We start from the raw sequence: 23378 nt of genomic DNA on the forward strand, positions 1-23378 counted from the left end.
TATAAAATAGAAATTTTAAAATCAAAATATTCTTTATTACTTTGTAGTTTAATATAACATATTAATATAACATAACAATTAAACGGATATAAAATTGCACAAAGTTCTACTTTGCCTCGCTTAAACGTACTCGTTAGACAAGATCATATTGCAACAATATTTATAACAAGAAATTATTTGTCAATACTGAGAAATATATGATCTTATCTAACGAGTACGTTTAAGCGAGGCAAAGTAGGACTTCGTGCAATTTTATATCCGTTTATTTGTTATGCAGTTGATATAAACTACGAAATAATAATGAATATTTTACGTTATTATTATATTAATTATATTTACGTTATTCTTTGGCAGAAGGCAAGAACAATGATTGCAATGGTAAAATCACTCAGGATTCATATGCAGACCCGCATTGACAGATAATAGTTAGATTATCCAACAATAAGTGTCACCGAGTGACTGAAGAAAGATTACTGGCTCCAAAGTTGACTAATGACGTTACTCGGTTGCAAATATTAACATAAAAATTTATGAATAATGGAGTGACATACGAGCAATATGTTATTCCACTACTCAAACTACGAACAGTATTTCAAATACACATTTCTCACGTGTTAGGAAACACAACGAACGTAATACTATTCAGTGAATGAACGCTTTGAATAATTAATAGCTCGATGTTGACAGAAGCAAATAGTTAAAACGTCGAATTAGTTTATTTCTAGGGAAAAGGAATTTTTCGATGTGAGAGCATAAAAAGTTACCGTGGCACTTAGACAGATATATTTCTAAGAGTTTCGTAATAGAGTATAAAATTACATCATGGGCTACGTATATTGACGAAAACAGGTTTTTTCTTTGACATCTAAATGAAACTTCGCAGTTAACAACAATATAAATATCTCGGAGTGTGTCTAGCAAAATGTTGCAAATAATAAGCAAGGAACAACATCTCGATCCTCTTACAATTATTGTTAAAAAGATCGCGAACTTGGCTTTCAATCAACTTCGTCTTCTCGTAGCGTTTTTAATAGCACTTACATACGTGCCTACAGATATCTGTGTATCCACATTCATCTAAATTGTGCAACGATCATGAAATCGCAAATTTTTATGAAGAAGAAAAATACTCTGCGCTTAACACTCCAACCGTGGGTAACGTGGAATTCGGGTTCTATATATTTTGTATCAATTTAGCAAAAAAAAAGACTAAATTGAACAAATTTTTAAAGAGAGAGAGAAATTTCTTTCTGCCTTTAATAATATTAATACTTTAACATGACATAACAGTACTTTTAAATTCGACGGTTTGGATTTGATCTGCTCATTTTTGTTATCTCCGTGTGAAATCCGCGATCTAGTGGTCGTATTGAGAAGATCACCCGATTAGCAGATGGTTATGATCATTTCATAGATTGTAAAATTTATGATCTATAACGTAACATGTTACAGCATATATTCCAACGTTGATCAAAAATACTTTGAAGTCTACACATGTGAAATAAACTGATGATTTTATGGATCTATTTCGTATCATATTAATTAACAATATATTATTCGTTCGTATACATTCTTTGAACTTTGAATCCACTTGCGACGATTTTAATAACAAGGATCGGATAAACAATGTGGCTTTACCATAATGCGGATACACATTCCACCGTCTCGTTTAGAAAAAATGATACAAATCTAAAATTCGAATCAACTCGATTGAGTCTGCTATTTCAGCGGTGATTGATCATTATTATACAATTATTTCTTGCCGTGAAATTAGCAGATTGTTAAGTATTTATAGAATAGCTATCGTTTTCCTCCCGTAAGCAATTCGTTCAATGAATCGATGCAATTCACTGTACACGAGCGTATGTTTTAAAGCAGATAAAAGAGCAATTTATAAAAATACGATTTATTGTCCACTGAAATGTGTTGAAATTATTATACATATTGCGGTACAAAAAATATCCAGAACCTGTTTCTCGTCATTCGACTTTAAGATTAGTATAAGCATCTTAACTTCGTTATCGAATCTTCGTTATTGCAATACTTGAAATATAGTTAAGCATTTGCCTATAAATAACTTCAAGTAAACATTATTATTATTCATCGTTATTATACATATTGTGGTACAGAAAAATCCAGAACTAGCTTTTTGTCATTGGAATTTAAGATTAGTACAAGCATTTTGACTGAAATTTCGTTATTGTAATACTTGAAATATATTTAAGCATTTGTCTATAAATAACTTCAAGTAAACATTATTATTCATCGTTATTATATATATTGTGGTACAAAAAAAATCCAGAACAAGCTTTTTGTCATTGGAATTTAAGATTAGTATAAGCATTTTGACTGAAATTTCGTTATTGTAATACTTGAAATATATTTAAGCATTTGTCTATAAATAACTTCAAGTAAACATTATTATTCATCGTTATTATATATATTGTGGTACAAAAAAAATCCAGAACAAGCTTTTTGTCATTGGAATTTAAGATTAGTATAAGCATTTTGACTGAAATTTCGTTATTGTAATACTTGAAATATATTTAAGCATTTGTCTATAAATAACTTCAAGTAAACATTATTATTCATCGTTATTATATATATTGTGGTACAAAAAAAATCCAGAACAAGCTTTTTGTCATTGGAATTTAAGATTAGTATAAGCATTTTGACTGAAATTTCGTTATTGTAATACTTGAAATATATTTAAGCATTTGTCTATAAATAACTTCAAGTAAACATTATTATTCATCGTTATTATATATATTGTGGTACAGAAAAATCCAGAACCAGCTTTTTGTCATTGGAATTTAAGATTAGTATAAGCATTTTGACTGAAATTTCGTTATTGTAATACTTGAAATATATTTAAGCATTTGTCTATAAATAACTTCAAGTAAACATTATTATTCATCGTTATTATATATATTGTGGTACAGAAAAATCCAGAACCAGCTTTTTGTCATTGGAATTTAAGATTAGTATAAGCATTTTGACTGAAATTTCGTTATTGTAATACTTGAAATATATTTAAGCATTTGTCTATAAATAACTTCAAGTAAACATTATTATTCATCGTTATTATATATATTGTGGTACAAAAAAAATCCAGAACAAGCTTTTTGTCATTGGAATTTAAGATTAGTATAAGCATTTTGACTGAAACTTCATTATTGTAATACTTGAAATACATTTAAGCATTTGTCTATAAATAACTTCAAGCAAACATTACTATTATTATTCATAGTTTCAGAAAGAAGTATATCGAATAACAACTTTTACTGGTCACGTGAGGAAAATACATGCAAAGTACAATATTCTGGTGTACAAATAAATAAAATTGTGATGTTGTTCCGGAAAAATTAAGGGGAACACAATTACAAAACTTAATAATTTTTTTACGTTGAATTTTTCTATGTACATTGTCGATACCCTATTTCAACCGCAGTATGCAATTAATATGAAAGTATGTGCATAGAGATAATCTTACCTCGAATCTGAGTTCTCCGAGTGGTGGCAGTGCATAAGGAATTCCCCGGAAGCCCGCGTATTCTCTTCCATGTCTGGTTTTCATAACCAGGCCCGATAATGTTCCATTTTTGATGTTCACCGATGGTGCATGGCCCTCGGATGCAACAAAATTGCTGAGGCATGCGCAAACCACTAACACCCACGACAGTCCTCGATATCCCGTCATTTTATTACGACTAATTAGCCTGGAAAGCAGTTTGCAACACAACGATATATGTATTTTGTTATAGATTACGAATGTTTAAACATGTTTGAACAATAAATATTTTGGCTTCCATTGCAAAAAGAAAAATAATTCGCGTGAGAAATGAGATCAATGACCGTAAACGTGAACAACAATAAACAAATGGAACAAATAGATGCATTGTTTTTAGGAATGTTTGTTAAGTTTTATGTATTACGATTTCCTCGGAATTCTTTCTAACAATCGCTGATGATAATATAATAGTAAACATTGAAAGCAATAAATACACAAATGTGCAACAAGAACCGCCTAATTGGTAAATAGAACAGAACGTAAAAATAAAGTTACAATTAGGTGGACAGTGTAATTGATTGTTTATTAAAATTAAGTAAATGTTGAAAATGAGACAATAATACAGTGGTGCAAATAATTATAGACTCAGAGTAACTTCTACATTATCAGCGATATTTAAACAAAAACTTAACGAAACCACACATTTGTAATATTTCTATATTAAAAATAATAGAAATTGGAAATATTCAAATATAGTGTTTTTTTTTTAATTTTTGTTTAAATATCCGTAAAAATGTAAAAGTTACTTTGAGTTTATAATTATGCACACCACTGTATGTATCAAATATATATAAAAATGCTACAATTTTGTATTCGAGTTCGGAACATGAACAAATACGTAGTTCTCTATTAACCTTTTCGGGATCAAATAGAGTTGCTCAGTATAGAGTATTAGTTGCTCAGATAGTTCCTTCTGGCAATATAAAAAATGAATAGTCATAATCAGCGTGTCATAGCACTTGTCAACAAGTTGGAATATGCAATGTACTGCAAACAATTAACATAAGTGATTTCACAGTTCTATTTAGCCTGACATAAATCGCGAGATAATTGATAAGATAATAGAATTGTTTAAAACAAACTTCCGTATTTTCTCACCGAATGACATGAATCGAATACTAAAATAAATGGTAGTTGCGGTGATTAATGTTAAAATATTATTAGCACTTTTAGATCTCTTTATAAATTAGCTTCGCAACTTGAATTTAAAGGAAATGATAAGCTATCAATCTTAATTATCGTTTTTATAATTGATTAAATCTTTTTGCTATAATATATCTTATCTTGTTATTCGACAGGCGATTTCAAACTTGAAGATTCTTTTCATACCGTAGAAAATTTGTAACATTTAAAAACAAGTAATTTATCAGTTGCAAAATATAATTCGAATACGTATCATTAAATTTTATTACAAAATAGCGATGGATACAGTTTCTTCATTCACTTTACGATTCCTATCCGTTAAATGTTTTATGCCGCACAGTGAACATTCGTGTCTTCAAACAATTTCTGAAAAACGGTGATCAAGCAAATGTAAATTTCACTCGTTAGAAGTTTTGTTATATGAGAAAAGGTGTGCCACACAAACAAAGCTTTGCATCGGTATCTGTTTTCAAATATAATAAATTACTACCAAAATTCGAATTACAGAGAAATCGTTTCCACAAACGAAAGACACTTTTGACAAAGAAAACTTAGACAGACGCTCTATTAATCTTTGCTTAAATTTCGTTTATTTAGTTGTTCAGCATTTGCATCTATTATAAATAAATAGAACCTACGGTCATCGGCCATCAAATCGTGATCGACGACAGTTATGAATTAATTGAATGGGAATGGTCTACCTACAATTAGCGGAATTTGATAATTCTCCTGTTTTAACCGAAAAGGTAAAACGCTTATTCGTCCTTGTGAGAGAAGAGAGGAACGCGTGCGCGATCCACGGCGGTAAAGCCACGACTGATTCAGGTGAGAGACGCTGGATGGATCGTGCCGATAATCTCGGAACACACGATTCTCAGACGTACGCTCACACCCAGCTGCAGGCAGTTTCCTCATTACAACATCACTGAGATTTCCGGCAATTTAAGTGGAATCGATAGCACATGTAGCTTACATAAAAAACGTGTACTTAAAGCATCGCCGAAAAAATGACCGGAAAGCTTTCCGAAAATGATCGCTGAAATATGCTTCAGAAAAATATGGACCAACGATATCATTGAACTTGTACAGTATAGGGTGTTTATTTTATCCTGAACATTGAAATGTCTTTGTTATTTCTGTTGATATCAAAAAATGTGCCAGGACAACTATGTTTATCTCAAAGCAACAAATATTATGATTCGTGTATTTTTTTCGTTCAAGGTCATTCTTTTCAAGTATTGAAGGTCATCGCTATTTTTTGCACATTAACATGGCGTCCCAAAAGTATCGTATTTCCGAGAAATGAGGAGTTCCTGAGGTCATTTGAAGCAACTTTTTCCTTACCGAAAACGCGATCCGCGGCTTTGTTTACGAATTATTTAACGAAAAACAGTAACCAATGAGAGACGAGATCAACTGGTGCGAGGCGGCCGAGCCAATGTCCAGAATTGGACGTCATCTAAATGATTTCAAGAGCCCTTCGTTTCCTAATTGCGAGTGACTTTATGGGACACCTAGTATACATACAATAAAAATTAACCGAAAAGAAGACGAAAGCCGTAGGTAAAGTTGTTTGGTGACCTTCGTATGAAACGTTGGAATGCTCACGTAGTCCATTTTACAGAATTGTTATAAATATTAACATTTAGATGACCGCATATTATTTCAATTTAAATCGAAATTATGAGAATACCAAACAGTGTCCAACAAGCTGAAGATGTATGTATATACACATTGAATCCTGCAACATGTGAATTCGTTCAAATATTTTGTAATGCTTAGCAACTGCTGTTGGAACAGATAATTTTCAGAGAAAAGAGATGAAAACGAGAAATCTCGTTGCCAGTCTTTTACCTCTCAGCATTGAAACACGAGAAATCTCGTGAACGGTCGTTTTAGTATTAAGAAGACAGAAATAATAAATTTATTAATGAAAGGAGTTCGATTTAACATTAGATTTACGGAGCACAAAAAGCAGCTGTTTTATATTAGTTTATAAAAGTAACAATAAGACATTTATTCTGATTTTTAACAACTGTTATTGTAACATTTGCTGTAAGTAATATATGTATAAATTGAATAAATTACTCGTAAATGTATCTTTATGATATAAAGAATTGTAAATTAAAAAATTAGTGACCCGTCACTTTGACGGGTTTCGTAAATCCAGTGTATATAGTAAGATAAGTAAGATATAGTAAGATAATTATATATATAAGTATATATATCTATCTATATATATGTATATATATTACGTTAAATTTTGTTATATTATTATATTTGTTATATTATTATTATATTATTAAGTAATTATACTTACTTTAATATCTATATATAGATATATATACTTATATAATTTTGTTTATTTATTACGCATGTTCTTTTATATAATAAGCGATAAACAAGATTGTGACAAAATTTAACGTCGCAAAAATATTCGGACAGTGAATGAATTACATTAATTTTATATAAAATGAAAATCTTTTTAATCATGTTATCATAATATTAATATTTTGCGGGTTGACCTTCTTGTTTTATTGCTTCATGTAATCGTTTGGGCACGTTACAGATGATTTTATTTAAATACTCCAGCGAAATCCGTTTCCATTCGTCTAACAAACGTTGTTTTATCTTTGTTGTTGTCCTTGTAGGTGTTGTACAAATTTTGCTGTCCAATTGATCCCATAATTTTTCAATTGGCTTTAAATCAGGCAATTGAGGAGGAGGATGCAGTACATTTGGACAATTGTATAATAAATATTCTTGTACAATTATGGCCTTGTGTTTAGGATCATTGTCCTGATAAAACTTAAAACTGTACGTATACCCATATATTTATAGCACTTGTAATTAAATTTTTTTTAAAAATGTCCAAATACTTCATTTTGTCCATAATACCATTGATAAAAACTAGTTCACCGTAGTTACGGACGAGATATAACCCCACACTATTGCCTCCTATCACCGTGTTTTACTATAGGTCTTAAATTTGAAATGTTTAATTCTGTATTTACTTTACGCCACGCCATTTTTCGACTTTCGGATCCGAAAAGATTAAATTTGCTTTCATCCGAAAATATTAGATCATTCAACCACCAGTTCGTAAAAATATTCTTTTGCAAAGCTCTATCTTTTCTTGCGATTTGCTCATTTATGTATGGCTTTCTACGAGGAACTCTTCCGTTGTCACCATAAGTTTTTAATACCCTTCGCACTGTGTCCGGGTGTACCTTCTTCCCAGAATCTGCGAACAATTCCTTTGTTAACTTGTAGTACTTTGTCCAGAGAATTTTTTTAAATTTTTCTTATTATCTTGCGTTTGTCGCGAGAGTCTAATAATTTTGGACACAAACTTTCTGAAGGATTAAATCGACTCAATCCTCACGAATGTACCGACGTGTAATATCTGTAACACAACTCTTGCTTATATTTAATAATTTGGCTATATCTCTGTATGATTTTCCCTTTTCCTTGTGATAAATAACCAATTGTTGGATTTCGAAAGACATTTCTTCCTTTTCGTCTCATTTTCACAAGTAATGCGTCCGATTTACCTATACTTTCTGTGGTACCAAGTTCTCACAACGAATTTTTATTCGCTTATAAAATTTGTTTATAAACAATGTGTGTTAGCGTCTTTGTCAATGTAGGACAGTATTTTACTCTGGCATATAAGATGTTGTGTCCGAATATTTTTACGACGTTAAATTTTGTCACAATCTTGTTTATCGCTTATTATGCAAAAGAACATGTGCAATAAATAAACAAAATTTATGTTTCTACTTACTTTAAGAAGTGCTTTATTATATGAGAAAACAATTGATTCAATAATACTACCATAAACAATGAAAAGGAGCAATAATTCTTCTAACAATATCGTGTCCGAATATTAATGCGAGTCACTGTATATCTATAAACCAACGCTCTATTAAATATAATTCGATTACCTACCACCAGGTGGATTCCGCACTCGTAACTGGGAATGTGCTTACTCTGGTATAAGTGTAGTTATTTGAACCGAGTCCTTTTAACCTTGACATAATTTCTATTTTCTAAGGATACCCCTTTGTGGGTGGATTTGGTAAAGAGAGGATTACTATATATACTATTTTTTGTAGACCCAGTATAGAAATTATTGGGTCACATAATAAAATAAAAGCAAAAATATTGTAGTCTTTCTAAAAATGTTCAGTGTTATGTTATTGTGATATGAAGATTATTCTCTCGAAGTTTGCTATGTTTCCTTGTCAGGGTGTTTAACAGTAATAAAAGTTTTTGGTAATATAATCGAATCAATAATGTTGGCCTTGCATGGTGCAATATTAATAATGCTACGTTAGAGAAATTATAAGTACATAATCTATTTACTATTAAAATGATTGTTTCCTCATTTCATTATTTACTAACTCCCTTGGTTATTTACAATATTATTATTTATATCCTCTCTTCTGCTACTTTATGGATTGTCATATACTGAATACTGTAAAATACATTAAATGGGCCATTTCAATGTATCACCTCTAACGTAAACCGTGACTTTTCAACTCCATAAATAAACACGAAACAGAACAATCAATAAATGCTATCCACGGTGATATTCAACGTTGTAAATAAAGGTAGAAATACAAGTCTTTTTACTATCAGTGTCCACGTATATCACACATTCTCATCCACTTCTTGTAACGGAACGCAGAGAGGGGTTCGTTCGATTCGGGTTCGAAGAACGCAAGATGTTTAGGTTTGGAGATAAGCGCTGGCAGTGTGGTGGAGGCTGGCCTTGCAGGGACGAGCCGGGCCGATGGGGAGAAAAAATCGGACCGTTGGCTAAGACGGGTCGTTGTACAGAAAAACGGGAGAATATATACATATTCATTAAAGCTACTGCTTTATTTAGTTTATTCTTTAATAGAAGTTTATGTCAGGTCGTCAAGTATGAAATTTGTAGAAAAATAGGAAAAGTTTGCTGATAATTTATAAACACAAGAAACGATTTTACTCATCTAAGTATGCGCCCAAATTATCAACACATTGTTGCCATTTAAGCGGCAGGTTGTTCAGCCCGGTGGTATAAAAACCTGATGTACGAGAGTCTATGAATTCCTGGAAGGCAAATTTTACTGCATTATCGGAATTGAAATTTGTTCCTACCAAGAAGTTGTCCCAAATTACGAAAGAAGTGGTAGTCTGTGGGAGCTAGATCTGGCGAGTATGGAGGATGATGAAGAAGTTCCAACTCCAATTCCTATAGTTTTGCCACGGTCATTTGCGCGGAGTGTGGTCTGGCGTTATCTTGCAGTGAGATAGGAGTCGATCTGTTGACCAATCTAGGCTGCTTTTTTTTAAAGTCCTAGCATCATTTTGTCTAGTTGCTTAAAGTATATTTCTGCTGTGATCGATGAGCCTGGTTTCATGAACTCGTAATGAATTACACCTGCACAAGTCCACCAAACACTGACCATCAACTTCTTCTGATGAATACTACGCTTTGGAGTATGTTTTGGAGATTCGTTCTTGTCTAACCACTGCGCTGAACGCTTGCGATTATCATATTGAATCCATTTCTCATCACAAGTGATTATTCGATTCGAAAAATGGATCAGATTTGTGGCGAGAAAGCAACATCAAACAAGCTTCCAAACGTTTTTGTTTCTGGTTTTCGTTCAGTTCATGAGGAACCCACTTATCTAACTTTTTCACTTTCCCGATTTGAGCTAAATGAGTTAATATTGTTTGTTTGCTTACACCGAACTTTAATGATAATTCATAAGCACTTTGAGATGGATCAGACTCGACGGTGACCTTTAGTACGTCATTATTGACCTTTGATTCTGGGCGACCGCGTGGATCATTTGTGAGGTCAAAGTTATCACTCCGAAATTTGGCAAACCATTTTGACACTGTTTGCTGAGTGGTTACATTAGAACCAAATACACCATTTATGTTTCGCGCTGTCTGCGATGCCGTAGTTCCACGTAAGAACTCATACTTCATTACAGTACGAATTTCCGACCGATCCATTATCAAAAAAACAACAGTTTTTTAAAAAAGTTAATAATATTTTTTAGAGCTTAGGATAATTTCCTTTTACCGGCAATATGTGTAGCTTCTTAACAAAAAAAAACAGCGTAGAAAAATATTAAGGCACTGTCAAATACCAAGCTGTCAAAGTTGGCAAAACTGTAAACTACAAGTTTCATTCTTGACGACCTAATAGTTCAGAAATGCGATACACTCGCGTGTTGAGTGTCGACCTGATTATTCGAAAATCGTCTTCGAGTGAATGATAAGTGAATTTGACGAAGTGGTATAAGGTCGTGAGATGTCGAAGAAAGTCGGTAAGAGACTGTTGGGATTATGGAATGAAAATGAATATGATTCTAATTCTTTGCTTAAAAGGACTTTATTTTATTCCTTTATTGAGAGAAGGTATATGGGCGAAAACGATCGAGCGACCAAACTCTACTGAGAGTCCGGTAAGAAAAAACGCTTCTTTTATACCCTTTTTGGGTTCGTCTTGTCCACCAATCAGAGACGTTTTATTTGTCGCGTTTCACATTGTATACGTGACGCTGGGACCCCCAAACAGTCAGGGTACGATGTATATCTAATGGTACCGGTGATGATGTATCGCGGTATCTACTATATACAGTTTACATCACCGTCGTTGCCCGCTGACGGAACCGACGAAAATGTAAACCGATATCTTAGTATCTTAGTACTAAGTAAACTATAGATTAATTTTTGTTCGAGGCTAAAATTTCAACAGAGACGATCAGAGTCGCCGGACAATTATGAACGAGAGCGAGTCCGAAAATCGAGCCGATATCACAGGCAACGGTCTCGGAGTTCACGGGAAATGGAGAAACGTAGGGACTCGGTTACGGGGCCACAGCCATCCACCCACAGGAACCGATCTAGAGAAGGACGATCGGACGGAGGAAGAAGCTCGAGTATGGGTGACGGTACCTCGGGGATTGGTAGTAAGATATTGTCACGATGAACAAGGGCATTCCGCTGTCGGAACATTATTGGTTCAAGGGGATGAGAAGGTTCGTCACAAAGTATGTTAAAGCGTGCCTAAATTGTTTATATTATAAGGATCCCGGAGGGAAAAAGCCAGGATTATTACATCCAATAGAAAAAATAGCTGTGCCATTCCACACCGTGCATCTTGACCACGTCGAGCTTTTTGTTCGTAGTCAAAAAAAGAATACCTAGGTTTTAACGGTCATTGATGGATTCACTAAATTTTGTATACTTGAGCCTGTTCGTGACACTTCATCCAAGAACGTCTTACGCGTGCTGAGTCAAGTAATCGCAATTTTTGGGGTACCGTCTCGCGTCATTACAGAGGGTCGGCTTTCACCGCAAAATCGTTCGAAGCTTTTTGCGTTGAACATGGCATGAAACATGTATTGAATGCGGTGGCTACACCACGGGCAAATGGGCAATGCGAGAGGCTGAACCGTACTCTGCTGAGTTCTCTTGCAGCTACTTTTGCTGGGGAAGCAGAGAATAAAGTGGGACGATAAGGTGAAGCAGGTACAAAGCGCTATTAATTGTACTACCGAATATTTTTACGACGTTACATTTTGTCACAATCTTGTTTATCGCTTATTATGCAAAAGAACATGTGCAATAAATAAACAAAATTTATGTTTCTACTTACTTGAAGAAGTGCTTTATTATATGAGAAAACAATTGATTCAATAATACTATCATAAACAATAAAAGGGAGCAATAATTTTTCTAATAATATCGTGTCCGAATATTAGTGCGAGTCACTGTATATGATCGTTGGGATATTGGGTCGCTGGGATATTCGGTCGTTAGGATATTCGGACGCTGGCATATTCGGTCGTCGAGAATTGAACTGAACCAAAGCTCAGATTTTCCTAGAAAATTCTGTCGCATATGAGCCGTTTATTTTGAAATTGGCATAAGTCACTTTGTTTTTAAGTCGATATATTTAAGGGTTTGCGTTTTAACACGTTTAAAAATATGGATGCTAACTTTCGAAAAGATTTACTTGTATTTGTTATCTCAGGATACTGATATTTTTCTCAGTATAAATAATTTCGTATAAACATTAAAAAATCACCACTTTTCATTACGGTAAAGTGACTTATGCCACTTTCAAAATAAACGGCTCATATATCGTCGCGAGTTTCGTTGCCCATACCCGTACGAGACGCGTCACAGATGTCATCGTGATTTTCGTCACACCTTTCGTGACGATTTTCATCGCAAATTCGTTGCATCGGCTAAGATTAACTATCTTGAGAATTCGTCGCATATATTTCGGAGGATTTAATCGTGGGCTTCGGTTACTGTGCTCAGGTGGATTTTCGGCTGACCGTTGCAAAAATTTTCCGTGAAATCTAAGAAGGAAAGAATCAGTCGTGACAACAAAGATCGCTACGTGATACGTCGTAGTCCTTTCTTTATTCAGCCTAATCTATTTTCACATTGTCTTGCGATTGAATTTAATCGAATTTCGTGCTAGCGTTACAGAACCTGAAATCACATGCGGGGCAGAGATCAAGAAGCGACGCGGTCATAATCAGCATACAAAGCATCTATAATTTATAGCACATAATCTATTTTTACATTTAATTGCGATTGGGTTTAATCGAATTTTTTCCTATAATTACAGATCTGGAGACTACGTGGATAGTTTGCGTGGATGGCTGAGATAAAGAGGTAACGAGTTGAGCTTCGTCAAGGAGGAAGGGATGTAAGTATGATCTTCGTCAATATGCAAATTGTATGCAATTGTTCGTAGAAATTTAATGAACGATGTTCAATGTATTTTAACTGCTTCGCTCCCATGGGCGTATTATCTCAAGGCTAGGACATGGTTACGTCGAGTTGGTTGCAAAAAAAACGTACATATGCATATATAGTATGTCTCTCGAAATGACGTAATTTTGATCTATCATCACTGACGCCGTGATATTGTTACGGCCCTGTAATTTATCGATTTTCTCGCTACGCCGTGGCTTCTTTGACTCACAATACAATGACATAACTTTCTTTAATTTTAACATTTTTTAACTGATTTTTTTGTAACATATTGCTGACAGTTCTCTGATTAAAATGAGACCAAACACGATATAGTTTTGACAAATATTTTTGATTAAAATAAAATCAAACACGATGTAATTCTGATTACATTTATTTACTTAATACTTAATATGTAAATTCATTGGATTCTATTATCGCCGTGATTATATAAGTAAAATTCATTCTTATATATATATTAATAATAACTGTACATTAAAAAGCTGCATTGTGCATAATTAGATAAGTGCAAAGTTATATTCTACGTTAAATTGTTTTGTTGTGTATCATTCTTGGAATTGTCTAGTATAGCCAAATAAAACAAATTCCAGTCTAGACCGCGGAATGGTCATGTACGATTCTTTATTTGATTCTTTATCTGTTTTCTATATAGGCTATTATCTCATGTTTACGTGCAGTTTTGCTGAATAGAACCATCGAGGCAAATTGACTTTTACTTTGGTAATTGTTTCATTGCTTTATGTAGAAGCAATAAAAGGTAGAAACAATTCGAGTGACGAGTTGACTCTTGTTCTCACAGTTCTCGCTTCGGTTTCAACCTTTCGTCACCACATCTGCAACTATCTGCAACTATAGTTGCGCTATCGGCGCTGAGTTCCGAGGACCTCGTATCTAAACAGTATCGTTCTTCCTCAATATTCGACCTCTTAAAATTCCAGGGTTCATGAAAAAAGTACAGAAAACTGTTCCTTCACACTCTCCGTCAAACGCGTAAGGCTCGTCCTCAGACTGTAGTCGAACCGAGCCATGTCTTATCCTACCGACGTCTAACCAAACCATGGTCTCTTCTTACCATCATCTAACTCAACCATAGTCTCTTCTTACCATCATCTAACTCAACCATAGTCTCTTCTTACCATCATCTAATTCAACCATAGTCTCTTCCTACCGTCGAACGTAAGCTCGAATAGCATAACTTCGCTGATATTTTCTTTCGAACGACATATGAGCCGTTTATTTTGAAAGTGGCATAAGTCACTTTGTTTTTAAGTCGATATATTTAAGGGTTTGCGTTTTAACACGTTTAAAAATATGGATGCTAACTTTCGAGAAGATACTGATATTTTTCTCAGTATAAATAATTTCGTATAAACATTAAAAAATCACCACTTTTCATTACGGTAAAGTGACTTAAGCCACTTTCAAAATAAATAGTTTAGAAAAATGACTGACATATATTAATTTTGTCCGACGTATTTTACTGAAGTGATGTTTTGAAAGGACCGTGATTGACTAAAATTGTTGAATAAATTACATATATAATAATAATTTATACCATGAACATATTTAATATAAAGATTTGATTTAAGTATTTTTTATTTTAATATTCATAAAATACAAAAATAATTAGTACATTTTGAAACATAAGTATAAGTAATTTATACGAAAATACATCAGTTCAATTTAATTTTCGTCATCAATAGGAGTGATTAAGTCCTCGGAAATCGTGTTTTGTTTTAAATTTTTTAAATAACTGTGGTATAATATAATATTATATTATATTATTATTATTATTGTATAATATTATTATAGATGCGCATAGAAGCATTTCAGCTACTCTAATATTATATTATATTATATTATATTATAATATAATATAATTTACAAAACTGCACTATTCTTTCGCACTTATAAAAATAAGTCCAGTGACTACAACTTTTTTTAAAATACTGAAAATAATTCAAAACTATACTTCACACACACTTATCACACGTTTCTATTTCTTTTACACTAAGCCCTGCAATTAATTACCTGAGTACAGCGACTTACGCCACTTTCAAAATAAACATGTTTGTTATACCGTTAATTAGCAAAATTTCTCTCGAATAGATCTCAATTAAAATGAAAAGACACCGTTCAATTGTAATTAGTGTTACCATTAACTCGATTTTTTTGAAAAAGTGACTTATGGCACTTTCAAAATAAACGGCTCATATGTACCTTCTTTGACCTTGCCTTTAATATTTCATATTTTAAGGATCGGTTTTTCTAACGCTTTTTTTGCAAATGCAATGTTACTTGCTACGTACATATAATGAATAAGTACGGTCTAAAGCATGTCGTGTTTCGTATCATTTTAATTGGAAAAATCTGACCAATATATTAACAAAATTTGTATGTATACAAAATTAGAAATAAAAAAATTAAGTCATCATCAATTAAGTTTTCATTCTTGCATTACAATGTATTTATAGTAATGTACACCGGCATGTTAGCCGCCATTTCCACAGGTACATACATAGTTTCGTACGAGCCTAGTTTCTCCGAATCTCTCTTTCTCACGAGATGTCGACAACTATAAGTGAGAGCTACGAGGCTCGAAGAACGACGACTTCGATTCTAGGACCGACTGCTAAAAGTTCGAAGACATACGCAAACTTTCATGATCTAAAATTATGGGAGGTCAATAAGTCGTTTGCGCATTCTGCTCTAAGAAGTAAAGTTATAAAATAAATTAGGCGTGCCATAAAGTTTTTAACATCTACTAATGATCTCGGGGAAACGCAAGGAACACAATTGAATGATTAAACGAACTTACCTGCAAGTGAGGTTCTATCATGGTCGTATGAAGAACCTCTTCGAAAGAAATCAATCCCACTCGAAGGTCAAAATAATAAATTGCGTGCCCATTACTTATGGCGCGACTGTGAAGAAATAAAGTAAGACCGGAAAATCTCAGAAGGCATGAGGATAACAAGAAAAAATATGGGACTTTCAAACTCTGGCGCTATCAGAGGCCAATTTGATTGAGGCCAATTTTGGAGAGTGTCCTTGATAACATGTATCAAAACCAAGACCATTTTCAAAACTTTTTCTTCTATGCTTCATATAAACAGGATAATTCAAGTGTTCCGTTTTTCGTGACTGTCCCTGTATGACAAAAATGCAAGCTTCTATTTAAAAATGTTAATACGACCTTCACATCTGAACATTTTCTCTTGCAATGTTCATTCTTCGAAGTATTTGAGCGAGCTAATTTCGTTGTTATGTTATCAAACAAACAAATGTAATTTTAAAGTCTTGATATTTAACTTTTTTCCATAAATCTTTACATCGAAATTACAACGTTATGCATTGTTACAATGCATACATACAATGCATCACATACAATGTTATTGCATTCAAACAATGGATATTCAAAAATATTTTATATATATAAAACAAAAATTAAAACTCATGAAATAGCATGCATTTTCAGATTTATTTTCAAATTAAAATGTGCGATGCCAAATGCAGGATTTATTTATTAGGATAAACCACCATTTTTTAGGCATTTCCAATAATCTGTGAAAGAAATCTTTTGGATACAAATTAAATTATGCTTCCCTAAAAAAAAATTCAGGCAAGTCTGACTTTAATTAAATGACACCATCATTTTGAACTTCGTATCACCTTGAGTTAACATATCGGGGTTTGATTAACAAAAACAATAATACTGCGAAGTCAATTTTAAAAAGTTAAGATCACTGAAGAATACTTAATTTCTATACAAAACACTTCTTTGGCAGATTTTTGAAAATATCTTAGAAATGATAGTTATTCTGAAAGGATACACTCTGTATATCATATATGGCTTAAGACAACATATTTAATTATTGATTTATTATAATTACAGTCTTATTAAAAAGATTCACATTTTCTTATTTCATGCCACTTTCCCGTCTTTACAATATTTTGTTATTTACCGATTCTTTTTCCTTCTCACACAATACCATATGGTTCCCTCCTAACAAGAGGATAAAATAGAACTAATATTATCACTCAGCTCACAAATACTTGCTGAACTATATATATATAACAAATGATCCTAATCCTTTTACGTAGGGCGACAGTTTCTCTATATGTCAGAAATTTATCCACGTACAAGTTTCCAGATTTAACTATCCGCGTACAAAATTGTCTCGCCAGTCACGTCTTCAACATTAACATCGGCATTTTTTCCATTTATCAGAAATGTAACCATCTCCAGGTTACCACGCGTAGCAATCCGGTGTAAAACTGTGCTACCAAAATTGTCTTTAACATTAAAATCTGCTTTTTTCATTTATTTGAAATTTAACCATGTCCAAGTTACCAGTGTTAGCAGCCGCGTGCGAAATTGTCTCGCCAAACGTGTCTTTAGCATCAACAATGTCATTTGAATTATCTGAATTATTTAACACAAAACGGGCGATATTGCATTCCTTAGCTGCTACAAATAAAACTTCTATATCATAACATAACACTTGCGGATGTATATTTGCCATTTTCACTTTTAGGAATTTACTATTTAAAAATATGCTTATAACTTAATAATCTGACTTTACTAAAATCTCCTTTAATAAATATTCTTGCTTTTTTGATATTGTTAGTTAATACAGCCTTCTTTCCATTTTATTATCCAATTTAGGAATACTTTAGCAGCAAAGTAGTCTCTAAATGTTGAATGTATAAACTGAATATTGCTACCATCATATCTAATAATCCCAGCTGATAACATTATATCTCTAAATTTTTCTAAAGATCGTTTGGGTGCTAATTTAAGCATAAAAGATTTAGTTAGAGATTTATGATAATCATCAAATATTACTTTATCTTGCTTCTGTCTTATTTGTTCTTTAACTTTAGCTTTATTAAAATGGACACTATACATTTTGTGAACAAACTTTCCATGTGCTTGCCATATATCATCGCCCAGGTAACGAAAGTCTGGTCCTTGACCATTAATGTCTCTTGTTCACTCTTTAAAATATCTTGTAGAACCTTCTAACATTAAATACAGCTGTAATAGTGTTCCAATGAGCTCAGATATATCGTCTTTAAATATTTCGTGCATTTTACTTAAGAATGCCTCCGTGTATCCTTGCATCCTCGTATTTTCTATTATTTCATCACTATTACCAAAGATATTTTGAAACTCTTCGTGTTTTAAATGATACTTAGATGATTCTTTAAGTATTTTTTCATATAGCTTGTTGTTTCATCACGAATTGAATCCAGCTTTATAGCAAATATTGATACCGTAATCTCTAAAATCTTCTGATAATGGAGACGAGTAGTAATCTAAAATGTATCTTCAGTTTCATCTTTTAAATGTTCCAGTAATGAGATAACTTTATCTCTATCCAATTTATCTAAAACTTCATCAAATTCATCAAGTGATATTAATGAAGGCTTCCCAAAATCCTGCTTTACTAGCGCCATACTTAACAATCTTCTGGAAAAATTATCACTTATACTTTTATCAACTTGTGATAAAAAATCATTATACTTTTACTATTTCTGTTGGTATATTAAAATCAATGTCTCTTATTGCATCTAAGTGATCTTTTAGATTGACTGGAATTAACCGATGCGACTTAATTATCGACTCTTTTGCACCAGACTGTAATGCATATTGTAACTCATATAACTTAATCAAAGTAGTAGTTTTGCCCATTCCTGGGTCACCAGCAATAATTACCACTTTATCATTTTTAATTTGAGTAATTAAAGCATCCTCTCCTATTAAATGTTTAGAATTCCTATGCTCAAATTCATTAATGAACCACGAGTTTTACTCCGAACAAGCTGATCTTGTTCAAATTTAAGCAAATGAAACGTTTGATTGTGATTTTGTGCAATTAGTTCTTGAAAAGTAGCTAGCATATTATCTTGAGAATTTAGTAACTTAAGCCTACGACTATTCTAATTTCTTTCAAATTTTATATGTTCTATAATCTCACGAAGTTGAAGTCACTTTGTGACCACCGATAATAAATATTTCTGAAAGTGTAGAACTCAATAACCGTTCTTTTACATTCTTCTCAATAACTACTTCATTATTACATCTGTTATCTTTTAAGTAAAAATCAGGATTATAAATTTGTTCTAGCATGAATTTAGTCACACTGCCTTCATGTCTTAGATTAATCCAATACATTTTTTTCCCCAATTGTTTCGACATATTTGCTTAAAATCTCCTTTTTTTAATTGATCGTCAGCTACCTGTATTCTATTGTTAATAGCTCTGATAATATTGTGATTCAATACTGCTATTAGATTTGTGAGATCTATCTTTGTTTCACATCTTTATCCGACTTATTTATTAATTTGTTCAAACTAATCTTTCTTTCTTGCAGTATCACTTCTTGTTCCAAAAGCTTCTGCTCTATGATTCTTCAGTTAGATCATTCAATGTGAACTTGTAGTCTGCTACTTCTTCATAGCATTTGCTTTGAAATACTCCTTTGATTTCATTAAATCCATCCGTTTTACTTCCTAATATTAGAAATATGATTTTTTTGTCCTATGTTTGTTCTAAAAATGTATAAATATTTTTTAAAACATCTGGCAATCTTTCTCTGTTTGTATTGTAGCTATAGCACCTTATGCATAGCACTTTACCTACTGCTAAATAAAGTAGTTTGTTATTTTATAAAAAGATCTTATCAAGCTTTCATAAATACTTAAAATGCTTAACAATGTACAGTCAAATCTGTTTTTGTGCGGTAGATAAGGACCACAGAAAAAAACTGCACAAAAAAATGTATATATAAAAAATATATATATAAAAAAAAAAATATATATATAATTCTTCACAACATATTAGATAAAATTTTTTTTATGTGGTGCAGAGGGACTACAAAAAAAAAGTCTCACTTAGAAAATATGTCAAAGCTTTACAAAATAGCGAGAAAGTGTTTTCCAATTAGAATAAATACTTAAATTATACATGGAAACATTTTAAAGAATTTTAATTTCTCATTTTAAACAAAGAGAAATTTTCAAAATGTACATAATTCAATACTATTTGTTGAAGTCCAAAACACGCATATTTTTGTGATGAACTGGTTCATAATCGCTTTCATTACGTGAAGATATTAGAGTTAATTTTTTGTTACCATGTAATCGGTGATAAGTTTTTGTGATGACAGTGGTTTGATCAGCTGCTTGTAAACGTCGCAATAGCCAGATATACATGATCGAAGCTCTTTTTGGAATTTCAAACTTCTTTCGGAATTGTTATCTATTTTAAGAAAATGGTTTTCCAATTTGCTGCAAAGCTGAATCCCTGCATATATTTTATCCACTGTCATAGAATCTGGTTCTTCTTGTTTGTCTTCATGATCTATTATGTTGTTGATAATGTCATTATCATTTACAGCTTCATTACATTCAACTAAATTTATGTCTTTTAGCATATGTGGGTACAAAGCTTTATTTACAATAAGTGGTTTTAACATTCTTGCACTAGAAGCATTACTACAAAGAAGGAATGTAATTCGATCCTTTGCAACCTTAAAATCACTTGCAGTTTTCTCAGACTTAGCGATGAACGTTTGACTGGGCATCTTTTTCCAAAATAACCCAGTCTCATCTGCATTAAATACTTGATTTGGGCAATATCCATCGTCATCAATAATTTTTGCTAGTTCTTTACAATAATTCTTAGTAGCTGTTTCATCGGTGGACGTGGCCTCACCTTGTATCTTCTCATTGTGAAGTGCATGTCGTCGTAAAAATCCAGATAACCAGCCATTGCTGGCTGAAAATTTCAGGTTTTTAAAATGTAATGAGGAACTAGATGGTTCTAAATCTTTCAGCTGATTGAAATATTGTTTAGCTTTCTTTTTCATTAAATCTCCATCAATGGGGATTCGTTTTCGAGTTGAGTCTTTAATCCAAAATATGAGGGCCTTTTCTGTTTTCTCTATTAAAATATTTCTTGAATATGATGTTCTTTTACCACTTTCGTTTGTTGCACAATTATTAGATTCATTTATTTTACTTGCACGTTTTTGTATAGCTCTTATAGTGGATTCGCCTAATTTAAATTCCTTACCAAGAGCCGTGGATCCTTCACCATCTGCTAATCTACTTAATATTGCAATTTTAGTTTCTAATGCAATTGTCTTTCTTCTCACTTTCTTTTGGTTACGATTATTCATTTTAAGGGAGTACTTATGCCTAAAAATAAAATAAAAATCATAAAAAATTACATCTATAAATAGAAAAAAATTATTAATTTACCTTTAATCTCATTATGATATTAATCTTATCTTAATGGTCAAAAGATATGTATGCACGCACTTCGATGATCGGTAATTAACTAATGTTATTAGATGGTGCAATATGTATTGAAATTGACAGCTGCAATAGGTATGAAATGGCTGATACAATATGTACATACACACCGATAGAAAAAAAGTGATGTCAACACCGTTGAGATTGACCTAACCTCGCGGCGAACTTACATATGGCGAACAGAATTTAGATATACATTATATACCGCATAAAAAATAGCATAAAAAATCGCATTAAAAAAAGAGCGCACAAAAACAGGTTTGTCTGTATTCTCTGTTTTTAGAAGAACCACTTATTTGCTTGACGTTAGAAAATTATCAATATCAACAGGATTTTCAAAATTTATCCTACGTTTTATTGCATTGTTTATTTCGTTTATTTCTCCAAAATTTTCGTTAAGAACTCGAATATCATTTCTTGACTTAATTAAGAAGCCGTTTTCAATGAATTCATTGCACCGATTGTATTACTTCTCATTTTTCTCGATCGGCATATTAATCAAAAAGCAACTTGAATATTTCATTTTGATTTAGCCATCTTCTTCGTCATGCTGTTGTACAAGGATATGTGGAATCCTTACAATTAGTTCAGATTGATGCTCATCTTCTGGATATGTAAATGCTCTTGCTAGAGTTAGAAGCGGATTATCTTCGGTAATACTGTTTATCATCTTAATTGTATTTTTTGTATATTCTTTAATCTTCGCTGTTATTTCCGCAAAATATTGTTTTTTTTTAGCATTTTCTACATTCTCAAATGGATTACAATGATTTTTATATATAGTATATATCGCGTGATACGTTAACTCATGAGCTAAAGTACCTAATAGTTTATTTTCCTCTATTTTAGCTGCTATGTAAATTCTACCGTCTTCATAATCAGTAGCTCCTTTTGTAGCTTTCAAAGTAGTAGGATTAATATCCTTGATGTTTTCATTATCAAAATCAAAAACCATGTCAAGATAGTCTTCACTTTACGAATTATTGATACTTCAGGAATAGCATCCAAAGACTTATAATGTTTTTCGATTCGTTCTTTGTCAACAAGTTTCTCGGACCTTGATTTTAATGTTAAATAAAGAATATGTCCCTGATCAATTTAAGGGAATGTAGAAGTCATTTCTGTTTTTTAGCATACTTTCTTCTCCTTGGGAGAGTTTATTTATGCATTCTTCCTCATCTTTATTTTTAAAAATGAATCCAGCGGACTTAAGAAAAACATAAATCTCGAATCTTTTGTTTTCAACGGCTGTAAACATTGCCGATTGACCTTCGCTATTTAAATAATGCTTCGATTTACTAATTAAATTGTCGACGAATATTTTCTCGGCCTGCTCGAAATGTAAATCGTTCCGACACTTCTGTCGGGCCGTTTCTTCTTCAGAAAAGGTCTACAGAACCGATTCTGGGTAGAGTTTTCGCGCTGGACAAAGAACTTTACGTAAAAATACAAAAATATTGCGGAGTAACTACGCACATCGGCACTTTTTTAAACTTTCATATTAACACTATGCCGTCCTTTGGCACCACGTTGG

General features: G+C 32.4%; 2 protein-coding genes and 1 pseudogene across 3 annotated transcripts in view; all 3 read right to left on the minus strand.

The window, feature by feature from the left end:
- Positions 1-5568, minus strand: part of LOC117223247 (carboxylic ester hydrolase) — a 20988-nt gene extending 15420 nt beyond the window's left edge. Inside the window, exons 1-2 of the mRNA XM_033475444.2 lie at positions 5420-5568; positions 3494-3719 (exon numbers count right to left, since the gene is read on the minus strand). Of these exons, the coding sequence (XP_033331335.2) occupies positions 3494-3700 (207 nt within the window). The 5' untranslated portion in view covers positions 3701-3719; positions 5420-5568. The remainder of the gene's footprint in view (positions 1-3493; positions 3720-5419) is intronic.
- Positions 5569-9706: 4138 nt separating this feature from the next.
- Positions 9707-10732, minus strand: LOC143259459 (histone-lysine N-methyltransferase SETMAR pseudogene; annotated as a pseudogene).
- Positions 10733-17384: 6652 nt separating this feature from the next.
- On the minus strand, positions 17385-22059 carry LOC117223253 (tigger transposable element-derived protein 1). Of its 2 annotated transcripts, none has more exons than XM_033475457.2 (2): positions 21955-22059; positions 17385-21727 (listed from the first exon to the last, which is right to left on the minus strand). In XM_033475457.2, the coding sequence occupies exon 2, from the start codon at positions 21706-21708 to the stop codon at positions 20647-20649; it is 1062 nt and encodes a 353-aa protein (XP_033331348.2). In that variant the 5' UTR covers positions 21709-21727; positions 21955-22059; the 3' UTR covers positions 17385-20646. The 2 variants fall into 2 exon arrangements, with proteins under 2 accessions (XP_033331348.2, XP_033331346.2); XM_033475455.2 differs by lacking the exon at positions 21955-22059 and adding an exon at positions 21791-21948.
- Between the last annotated feature and the right edge of the window lie 1319 nt (positions 22060-23378).

This window comes from Megalopta genalis, chromosome 5, assembly GCF_051020955.1.
Source record: "Megalopta genalis isolate 19385.01 chromosome 5, iyMegGena1_principal, whole genome shotgun sequence".
Classification (NCBI taxonomy): Eukaryota; Metazoa; Arthropoda; class Insecta; order Hymenoptera; family Halictidae; genus Megalopta; species Megalopta genalis.

Bases quoted from the DNA above. Each gene is read 5' to 3' on its own strand.
- LOC117223253 (XM_033475457.2), bottom strand. From the start codon at position 21,708: ATGAATAATCGTAACCAAAAGAAAGTGAGAAGAAAGACAATTGCATTA.